Source organism: Eumetopias jubatus, unplaced genomic scaffold (assembly GCF_037043125.1).
Source record: "Eumetopias jubatus isolate StellerSeaLion01/CBP00866 unplaced genomic scaffold, mEumJub1_p1.0 scaffold_8, whole genome shotgun sequence".
NCBI lineage: Eukaryota > Metazoa > Chordata > Mammalia > Carnivora > Otariidae > Eumetopias > Eumetopias jubatus.
This window is the reverse complement of record NW_028274814.1, coordinates 104,675,049-104,686,532: the sequence shown is the minus strand read 5'-3', so window position 1 is coordinate 104,686,532 and position 11,484 is coordinate 104,675,049. Positions and strand designations below refer to the sequence as shown.

The window sequence follows — 11,484 nt, the reverse complement described above, 5'->3', positions numbered from 1 at the left end:
AGAATGTAAAGTCAATCAAGTGATTCAAAAACTTGAAAAGTCAGTAATTTCTTCAAGAAAAAAAAATTATGGAAAGAGCCCAAATGTCCATTGATGAATAGATGATGAATGGTTAAATGGGTGATGAATGGATAGAGAAGATGTGGTGTATATATATAAATACACACACACACACACACACACACACACACACACACACACACACACACACACACAGTGGAATGTTACTCAGCCATAAAAAATGAAACCTTGCCATTCGCAACAACATGGATGGATCTAGAGAGTATTATGCTAAGTGAAGTCAGTAGTCAGACAAAGACAAACACCATATGATTTCACTCATATGTGGAATTTAAGAAACAAAACAAATGATCATAGGGGAAAAAAAGAGAGAGAGAGGCAAACCAGGAAACAGACTCTTAACTACAGAGAACAAACTGATGGTGACTAGAGGGGAGGTGGATGGGGGATGGGTGAAATTGGTGATGGGATTAAGGATACTGAGCATTGGGTGTTGTATGGAATGTTGAATCACTAAATTATACACCTGAAATTAATATTACATTGTCTGTTTTTTTTAAATATTACACTGCATGCTAACTAATGGAATTTAAATAAAAACTTTAAAAAAGTATATGAGAATAGCCATACGCTTAACTCATTGGAACTGCAATGTGTATGGTGCGTCCTTCAACTAACATCCTCTTTCATTAAGATACAAGTGCTAGTAAACTTATGTGTATAAACATATATGATGAACCCTAGGCTTATCTCATTAAATCTACACTGTGTATAAATAGAAAAAAAAAAGAAAGGCCAATCCTATAGTAGCTAATCTCTTTATCATCATGCATACAAAACACTCAGATAACCAGTTATTCAAACTTTTATTTCTCAATAAGTCAGGTTAGCAGTTAGACATACAATGAATTTGATTAAAAAGTATTATCTTCAGGGTACCTGAGTGGCTCAGTCGGTTAAGCGTCTGCCTTGAACTCAGGTCATGATCCCAGGGTCCTGGGATCGAGCCCTGCGTCGGGCTCCCTGCTTCTCCCTCTCCTCCCTGCTCGGCCTCACTCACTATCTCTGTCTCTCTCTTTCTCAAATAAATAAATAAAATCTTAAAAAAAGTATTATCTTCAATGATAGATTAATGTTCTTATTTTCAGGTTACATTTTCTTTAGTTTGGAAATAATTTTTCAAAAACCAGAGGTATATGTATTTTATGTTACCATCATTACTTAATTAAAGTAGTATGATTTTATCAAAACTGTGATTTTTAGAATACATTATTATATACAATATAGTTTTTAGGAGGATAAAATTTACTTTTAGTGAACTGAATATGATATTACAATGCTTCGCTTTTATATCACATTTGAACTGTGCACAGAAGGAAAGTGTTAACATTTAATTGTCTGTGAAACATTTTCAAGGAGTTAGCTTTGATGTGCAAAAATAATAGTTACTTAGAGGACTGTAATGCTGTAAGCTTGAGACACCCAACCCAAAGAAAATTTTTTGAATAAAAAGAAAAGAAACCACCACAAATAGTGTTTAAGATACATCTCTGTTAATATGAAGCTTTCACTTTCTTCATAATTTACTAGGTCTCACTTATTTTATGTTCACCTGCCTGCTATATAATCATATAATCATTCATCTTTTAGCGATTCATCAGCCCTGGCAACCAGATTAACCATTCTGCAGCAAAAAAAAAAAAAAAAAAAAAAAAAAAAATCAGAAATAGCAATTGGTACAGACTCAAGCTGAGTTAACTCAATGCTATTCATCTGGATGAAAAGTAAAAAAGGCAGTCAATCAGTTAAAAGTTTTAAATGTTTGATGGCGACGTATCATGTAACATTAACATCTGGATGACTGGATTTTACTCTTTATATCCAGATGTCTGGCCTCATACAGACACAACCTCAGCAGTTCAATCAGTCAACAACTTTCAATGAGAACCCTGCTTGTGCTGGGGCTAAAGGACAATGTCACCTCACGCAGGGGCCATTTATAAAATCCTCCTAATTAGTCCTCCTGGCTCTACCCTCTTCCCATTCCAAACTACCAGAATACTAAAACACCATTTTCAAGATCTCTAGTTAACTTGCTCAAAATACTTGCCTTGCCTCAGGTTTTCACTGAACTCTAGTTGCTGCATCGGGCTGTAATTGGACGGTTTACAAGAACCCCACTTATGAATTGATCATATTACTTTCCTCTATGCGTGTGAGCCCTTCCTCAGCTAGAGCCTGGAGTCGGTAATACTCATCTCATTGACCAGCTTTTATGCTTAGTTATATATTATGCACATCAGACCCTGAAAATAGTTCCAGGGACACAGTAGTCGCTCCATGAGTGGAGGTAATTATTTTTATCTACTAGTGATCAACATTAATAATACATGTAAAACCCAGTTTCTAGTATAAAAGAAATGTTTAATAAATGTCCTTTCTTAATTTTCACTTGGCGTCAACATTTCTTTGGCCTTAAAATCCCATTGATTGTAAGATGTTCAGTTTAAAACAATTTTTTGAGTAAAAAAGGAATCTTCATTAAATGTCGGCAAAGAATATAAAACTAAAACTGATTTCGTAAATTACAGTATGGAAAATTATACTTATTGAGGAAATACACTATTGTTTCCATTGCTGTTGCTGCAATTATTTTTACAATTCCCTCTCATGTATGTTACTGATGAACTAAATTAACTCTTTTGGGGGAAAATGAAGAATCAAAATGATTTTAAAATTTTGGGCATGCTTACCTATGCAAGGGATACCACAAAACGAAATAGGGTACCTAGGAGGAGATGCATTTAATTGGGTCCACGCTGGGATTGCCATCGAGGGACAAGTTTTCAGGGGCCACTGAAAATATTAATGGCCTTTTGAAGAAAAACCTACAGATTAATATTTGGATAACGTTTTAATGTGGTTCTTTCAGTTGCAGGTCCATTCAAGCTAACTCATTTATGGGATTCATGAAGAGTAATAATGGGATCACTTGGGCCCACAGGCAGTAAAGCAGGAGGACTTTCTGGATGGTTCCAAAGATCTCCACATCAGACATTTATGAGCCAGCATCCTAAGTCTCAACCATTGAGCTTTCTTTTATTAATTATCATTCCCTGAGCATTTGTTATGTATTAGGCACTAAGCTAAGCATTTTTATGCCTTATCTCATGCAGTCCTCCCAAGTTCTGTGATTTATATTCTATTACAATCCACATTTATAAAAGAGAAAACAAGTTTTTGAAAATTTAAGTAACTTACATAAGTTCCCTCAGCTAATTAGTGGTAATTAGTAAATTAATGGTAAATTAGTAAATCAACTTTAGCTCTTGTCCAGGGCCCCAGATTTACTATAAACAGTGGTCACGTAGTGGGTCATGTGTTCTATTCTGTCTCTGAATCCACCCTATTCCACTACTGATGGGTTTCTTTTGTTTACTTAATTCATATTCTTCAATTATTTCAGCCTGTGCATGGCCTATCATAATCTCTCCAGCCCCATCAACATCATGATCTTTCAGCTTAGTTCCCATTATTAAATAGTGATCTATTTCTCTGAGTCTGAACCCCTGATTTTTTTTAAAAAAATGTTTATTTCAATGCATATATTGGAGTCAAGCCATGCATTTCATAAATGTTGATCAATCTATGGGATTGGTTGTTCTCAGGTCAGATATCCATCCCTACCTGATTAACAGTTACTAAAAAGGCCAATCCATGCCAATCAGAGGCTGCATGTGGGGAAGCTTCCCTTAGAAAAAATATGGATGAGACAATGGTAGAAACATCTCTACCACAGGTGCTAAGTAGGAGGTGAAGCTATGGAAGTAGAAAAGCCCGCAGTAGACCAAAAGAAAAGAGGCTGCACATCAGAACATTAAGAAATAAGTGTATACAGATTGGTCAGAATTAGAGAGGTCAGTACAAGAAATCAACAAAAAAGAGAAAAGTAAGAGAACCAGTAGAAAAATAGAAAATGGTATTAAAGAATTCAATGAAGAAGGGAGTTTGAAATGTAAAAGTATATTCCACAACAACAAATGCTTCAGCAGTGTCAATTCATTCATATTTATAACACAAAATATGCTACCACAGTCCAGGGGACATAGGGTTGAGCAAGAAGAACAGGTCCTTGTTCACATGGCAGAAAAAACAAATGTCAATAATCACTCGAATTAATACATGATTGCAGTTATGAGACATGCTACAGAGAGGTATACGGTATTTTTAAGGGTTTTATTTATTTATTTGAGATATATATATATATATATATATAGAGAGAGAGAGAGAGAGAGAGAGCGTGCACGAGCAGGGGTGAGGGCAGAAGGAAAGGGAGAAGCAGACTCCTCATTGAGCAAGGAGCCCAATGCAGGGCTTGATCCCAAGACCCTGGGATCATGACTTGAGTGGAAGGCAGATGCTTAACTGACTGAGCCACCCAGGCTTTGGGTATATAGTATTTTGAGATCATAGAATCAGAGGACATGACACTGTGAAAGAGTTCAAGGAAAACTTCGAATTGATGCCTGAGCTGACATCTAAAAGGAGATCAGAAATCAACTGGGTGAAATGAAGGAAGGAAGAGCAAGGCAGAGGGAATGTGGAAAGCTCCTTTGGCAAGAGGGAACACAGTGGCTGTTAAAAGTGGCTGGAGTGGAGAGAGCAGGGACTTGACTTTACCTCTACAAAGAGGTAATGCTAGAGATGTAGCTAGGAGACAGACACACAAAACTGGAGGGTCCTATTAAGTTGGGCTGTTGTTAACCTATGTGCAATAAGCTGGAGGGGAACGGGGTGATTGACATGATCAGAAGAACGTTCTGAGATGATCGCTCTGGTTGGAATAGGCAGAAAAGATCAAGAAGTGTTATTATACAAGATTCTTTCAGAATTCCCTGAGGTTGAAGGGAAAAGATAACTTGTTGGCTCCAAAACTGTAAAGCATGGCCAAGAGCAGATATTCAGGTATATTGAGATCCAGATACTTAATGATGTTTTCAGGAATATAACTCTTGGCATCACAGGCACAGCTTGGCTTTCTACTATGTTGGCTTTGTTTTTAGACAGAATTTCCACTCTTGGGGATGAAATGACAGCTGGCAACCTAGAGTAAAAAAAAGAGAAAATTATATATTATCACCCTAGCAGAAAGAGAACTCCCCGCCCCCATCAATCCAGCAAATATCCCAGGAATGACACTTAATGAACAACTTGGTCATAGATCCATCCATGAAACAATCATTATGGCCAAAGAAGAGAACATACTTATAGTCAGACCTGAATGACTTGCTCACTTCTAGAGTCAGATAGTAGAGTCAATCCCACCTGAACCACATGGTCTGAGAAAAGGAAAGGGACAGGCCCAACGAAAACCTTGGATGCTGTCTCCAGGAGCGGGAGACACAGAGAAAATATGGGGTGAAGGGACAGGTTAAGAGGATCTTATGATACTCCTGGATAGAGATAACCACAGTTTTGATTGAGGGTAGAAGTTTTATAGACACTTAGGAGAATAAATTCATAGGATTTTGTAATGAATTAGACAAGAGGTTAAGGGAGATTGACATATCAGGAGTCAATCCTAAGCTTCATGTTTCCATCACTGGTGAGACCATTCACTGAGAGACACAATACTGAAAGGGGGCCAGGTTAAGAGGTCAGGAGAGAGGTGAAACATCATGAGTTGAATTTAGAACATATTTAGTTGGAGGTGCCATTGAGACATTAAAGAGATGCTAAGAACATACAGGTGTAAAGATCAGGAGTGATATCTGGGCTGTAAGTATAATCTTGCCCAAAATAGGAATAGTTGACTGATTTGAAGGTTGTCTTGACCATGGATAGGGATAGAAGCAGAGCCAGATTACAGTGAGTGGGTAAAATGGGTGTAGTAATCGTAGGAATGCCATCTTAAGGAAGAATTTGTGGGGTATAATATAGCCACTAACTTGCATCTTTCAAATGAGAATAACAAAACAAAAACAAAAAACAGGGACAATCAAGACACCCTTGATTTGTAATAACAGCTCCCTTCCAAATAGCACTTCCCAGTTTCCATAACCTCACTAACCAGAGTTTTCCTGTGTAACCCAGTAGGTTTGTGTTTCTCAGGCATGAGGAGAAAGGAGTCTCCTTTTGACTCTTTATTTCCTGAAAGCCTCCTCCCCAACAGGTTTGCAGAGAGTAAAAGGAACATTGTCCTGGTTTCTCCTAGAAATTTGCCTGTCGGTTGCATTTTCCCACCAGCTGAGATGGAATGGTCCAACATAAGCTCCGTGATGGCCCAACAGTTCCCTCTAGGCAATTTAGAGATGGCCAACTCCTGTCGTTGCTTGAATATTTTGCCTGGGTCACTCCTCACTCCTCCCCATCCACTTCCTTGGAGAAGAGACTTTCTGGGTCTACGCTAAGGGAGAGCCAATTCCCCAAGGCCCCTTGTCAAAAAAGTATATGTGATATGTTGTGCCAAGCTGGCTGCTGAGGAGACACCAGCCTTCGATGTTAGTACACTGGAAGGGAGAATGATTGAGCAAGTTGGCGTGGACTGTATTATCTTCAATGACACATCAATCACCACCTAGATTCACTCCAGACCACCAGAAGATGAACTAAACACTTGGAAGCTATATTTCTTATACGCTATATATATTATACAGTATAATTTCCACTGAGAATATCAAATACAATAACAAGTACATTAATACATTAAGAAGTAACTGGAGTTTGGTAAGAAAGAAAGTTAATTTTTATTCCCTTGAATAAAATTACATGATATTCTCTGCCTGCTTTTATGAAATGGAACAGAGTACGGTAATATGACTTAGAATTGAACTTTAAAAAAACAAACCAATCTTTGGATGGTTCCCTTTATTCTAATTCTACGGAGAAGAGCAACAAATCTCCAACCTCTCCACAGAAGTATAACAAAGAGTGTACACTTAGCACAGTGTCCAGTGAGGGTGAATAATGCAAATTTGTACTGAAACTATGCATACATATCCGTCATGCTCTCGTGAATTCTCCTCACCTCAACTCCTCGCACTCCCAGACCAAGCGCAAAGACTCACCTGTGTGCTCAAACTCAGCATCCCCGGCAGGGTATGACGCTAGCGGGGATATACGGTTATGTTATTCTGTGAACTCAGCCCTTCTTCTCTCCCACCCTTTATGGAATAACTTCCATTCTTTTAAGCCCGATAACTGGACAAGCACAAGAATATCGGAAGAAAGGGAAAACCTTCCTGGGAACAGTATAATTGCCAAGCTCTAGCAAAGAGTCCAGTTGATTACTGTATATAATGCAACACTTAGCAATTTTAAATGAAAGTACAAATTAGAGGATGAAACAATTAGCTTTTCTGCGTTACTTTAGATGCTTCAAGGTTATTTCCTTTTTATCTTGTGTCTCAATGGTAAACTTGTGAGAATTATCTCAATGACCATCTAAACCTATTTTCTACTTAATTGTTCTATGTTTTATCTCAGTTCTTGCTAAAGAAGATTTAAAGTGATGAACAATAAAAAAAATGCATGTCCATCATACACACACACACACACACACACACACACACAATATGATTAATAAAATCAAAAAGGCTGTGAAAAGAAGGAAGACAGTCGCAATCTGTTTCACTTCACTATATATAGTTTGTGTAAGTTTTCTTATTCCAGCACTTTAGCAATACAAAAAAAAAATCAGCTCGGTACTTTTAAATATTTTATTGACAATATTAACATATTAATGTATCAAGATATTTTCAGGCAAGTAAATATTCTCTGACTCATGATTTCTAATGTCCTGTAGGTTTTCATTGAAACATTTAGTTTTGTCCTGAATAACTTCTCCTTCCCTTCCACACACATATAATTTGACCTTATTGGGCACAGTACTAAGAGAAGGGAAAAATTGTATTTAGCAGGCTCCCTTCAAAGCTGATTAAAATAGAAATGTTCTCTTCCTTTGTGACAAACAGGACCTAAAATATGTCCGTGAGATGGTAAGCATTCAAATGTATCCACAAAGCCAACTATTGTTATTTTCAGCCCCATGTTAAAAATTTCGTGTCAGTGACTGTTAATTTGATTAAGGGTGTTCTTTTTAAAAAACATGAACCAAACTATTTCTTCATCTAAACAATTTTATTTATGGTGGAATTTCCAAAATTTCTTATATCTTGAAATTATCCACAAAGTACTATTTTGTGCTTACATTAAAAAGATGCATTCCTTATGAGAAAAGATCAAAATATATACCATTAGGCAGTATCATTATGTGTTTACTTAATAGAATATCACCAAAGCGTTAATAGAAAAACAAAAGTTAAATATATTTGTTTCCTGTAACTGATTTCCAGCTGTTCTAATGTTTTAAAGAAAAAAATAAAGATCTAACATCAGACATAATATTTTGATAAGCAATATTTATAAAAAAATATAAGTTAAGCATTGCAACAAGCTACCTTCAATGAATTGCCCCCATCACAAAGAATATAATTGGAACTATATATCTAAAGTGAATAAGGAGGTAAAGAAGAAGGAGGAAGAGGAACAGAAAAGAAATAAAGTATAATTGCAATGGTGACTTTTTAGTTAAATACACTTTCGTATAAAGTGGCAAGATAATATTTACAAATTTACAACTGAAAGGAAATCTTTATATACAAGTTGTCTTGCTTTGGAACTTTTGGAGCTTTCTTCCTCCTGTGTAATAGGCCCTCCTCGTAGAACTCATCTAGATAGATTTTCAGTTCATAGCACATGATAGATGAGCCTGGAATTAGAGGCCCCTGGAGTTGCAGGCTGTGAATCCGTGCTGGCAACTGGGGAGAGAGAGGCCGGGTCCTGGAGAGGCAATCCAGGTTGCTCTGAGTTGGTGATTCGATCCACTATGCTGGATAAACAATCCAAGCTGGATAAGGAGCTTTTATCTGTGGCATATACTAAGAACACAAGGAGAAAACCATTAAAAAAAAAAAAAATCCCAAATAGAGAGACTTGTTTATGTGGCCCCTTAAACCATAGGTCAGCAACTTTGACACCCAGAGGTCAGGTGGTCAGAGAAAGCCTGATGCAGAAATTTGCAACAAATATCTAGCAATTCATGGAGGTGAATGTAGGGAGTGGAGAAGCCCCCCTAGTAAAATTTTGAGCCACAGTGCATATGTGTATCTCTGTTAGGGGAATTTTGAACAGAAGATGTGTGTATATTTTGCTGCACCAAAACCTCCCCATAAGAATCCTCCCTTCTATTCCCTTCCCCGATACAACCTGGAAAAGCAGACTCTGCTTTCAACTGTGACGTTGAACTGATTTTTAAACTCCTCTGAAATCATCAGTTCTTACCATTTGGTACATCTGGGCAGTAGATGCTGTCAAAGCTGCTGCTCTTTCTGGACCAGACAGGACTGTTACATTCCGGCTATAATACAAGACACAAAGGAGGTTTGTTTTCACGTCTTGGTAAAAGATGCTCTGACCTACGGTGCGGCTGTGCTTGACCAATGGCTCTGTACATTGACCGCTCTCAACCACCTTCATTGCCCCGATTTAGGAAGGGTTGGCCCTCACCGAATTGTAAGGGCACTGAGGTCAATCTCTGCGCTTGAAGAAGAGGAGAGCAGCGGCACAGGGAACAGGGCGGGGGTGGAATTCAGCAGCAATGTGCGTTGGGTTAACCATGCAAAATGGATTGGAGTAGAAGGAAGCCACACTAATTCAGGGAGAGAATATTTTCCCAGGGCAAAAACACATTAAAACCTGGCAGCGATGGAAAAAACGCCCTCTGAAAAGAATGCATCATCTCTTTCCAGCCAGGCCTCAGCAGAGCAAGGACAGGGGCCATGTGGAGAAAACATGTTATTGATCATTTGCGGCCACCTGCCTCATAGGACGACCCTCGCCTACAATGTTCACCTGGAACCTGGGAAGAAGTCAAACTAAAATCCTGTTCAACAGCTGTTTCCTGGCATCTTTCTACATGTGGCACCTCTCTTCTAGCCCCCCCCCCACTATCCACCAATAACCATTGAACATTTGGTTGCCACACCTGGTTTAAGTGAGATGTAGGATGTAGGAAGTTTTGGAAAAGATCGGGGGGACCAGCGCTTTCTCTTACCATGCCGTCGGAGCAGTTGGAGGTGGGGCTGGTGGGCTCAGAGCAGCTCTGTCCTGGCAGCCTATAGTAGTTCTCCACCTGCTCCCTCAGCAGCTCCTGCAGGCTCTCGATGTAGCGGATGGCATTCCTGAGGATCTCCACCTTGGGCAGCCTCTGGTTGGGGTTGGTCGTGGTGCACCTCTTGAGCGTCTCGAAAGCCTGGTTGACCTTCTTCAGGCGTCTCCTCTCGCGCATGGTGGCCGCCTTCCGCCGATCCATGGTGGTAGACTTTCTCTTGCATGCTTTGCAAGCCCACATGAGACAGTGGCCAGCCTGGTGGTGGCCTGTAGGTGCTCGCACGTGCTCGTCCTCGTCTGAGCCTTGCAGCTCTGGTTTGTGCGCCCCGAAGGCAGCCCCTCTGGGCTCAAACTCATCCCCGAACTCGCCCTCGGGGGACGGGATACAGGAGCCCTCACAGAAGTACTCAGAAGGCGAGAACTGGCAGCCATCCATCATTTCCATTCTTAGCGGTGAAGCAAGTGGGGCACCTGGACAGCAGCGAGAGATACAGGGGAGAGACGGGAGCTTGGCGCCGCTGCGGGCCAGCAAATCCCGGGCGGAACTCCCTGGTCGGTTTCTCCGGTAATTAACAAGGGCAAACGCCTGGCGGCCTGGGTCGGGTGTGCTGGGGTTGGGGCTCTTTATATATTCTTGGGGGAGGGAGGCCGGCCCCAGTGGCCAGGCACTATTAGCATATCCCACCACAACCCCCGCAGGGGCTGTCTGGGCAAACCTCCGCCTTCCCTCTAGAGAGAATTTGCTGTTTACAGCCCTTTTTGACGCTAATGGTTTTACTGCATTTCTGCTGGGGCGGGGGTATCATTCCCCAACCCGTTCACTTGCACACTCTAGAGTACCTAAACCAAGGGATCACTTAAAGAGTGGTAGAGACAAAGGAACGAAGTCCATCCAACTTCTTGGAATTGCTCATACATAACAAATATTAATAAATAAAACTCCCTACTATAAGCTAACACCAAAAGCCTTCCCAATCTTGGGCATGAGGAATTACCTTGTTTTTTGGTGTTTGTTTCTCGTCTACATGAACTCTAATTATCTCAGGAATTTTTTCAGTCAGTGGATCGAATAATGGTTGCTAAAAACTTTGAAGTGACACTTTGAATCACGGAGTGAATCTAGATATTTAAAAACCTATTTTGTTCTGGTCAGATTGTCACTTTATAGGCTCTGTATTATTGGAGGGTGGGCAGGGAGGTTCCTTTTTTCCAAGACAGGGCTCACTCTGAATTTTCTTTACATGTCTGCTCATCTAACAGGAGGTGGGCTCAAGAGCCAGGTGACCACGAACT

The 11,484-nt window shown here is 39.8% G+C and overlaps 1 protein-coding gene across 1 annotated transcript; it reads right to left on the bottom strand.

Annotated features, from left to right (window-relative positions):
* Positions 1 to 8,769: 8,769 nt before the first annotated feature.
* MYF5 (myogenic factor 5) lies at positions 8,770 to 10,636 on the bottom strand. Its single transcript, XM_028105394.1, has 3 exons — positions 10,136 to 10,636; positions 9,364 to 9,439; positions 8,770 to 8,960 (listed from the first exon to the last, which is right to left on the bottom strand). The coding sequence occupies exons 1-3, from the start codon at positions 10,634 to 10,636 to the stop codon at positions 8,770 to 8,772; spliced, it is 768 nt and encodes a 255-aa protein (XP_027961195.1).
* Between the last annotated feature and the right edge of the window lie 848 nt (positions 10,637 to 11,484).

What these genes read in the sequence shown, in the direction of transcription:
- MYF5 (XM_028105394.1), bottom strand. Translation starts at nt 10,636, where the DNA reads ATGGAAATGATGGATGGCTGCCAGTTCTCGCCTTCTGAGTACTTCTGT. An exon ending in CCAACTGCTCCGACGGCATG is followed by an intron (nt 9,440 to 10,135) that starts GTAAGAGAAAGC and finishes CTTGTATTATAG; the next exon opens with CCGGAATGTAACAGTCCTGT. An exon ending in CTGCCCAGATGTACCAAATG is followed by an intron (nt 8,961 to 9,363) that starts GTAAGAACTGAT and finishes TTGTGTTCTTAG; the next exon opens with TATATGCCACAGATAAAAGC.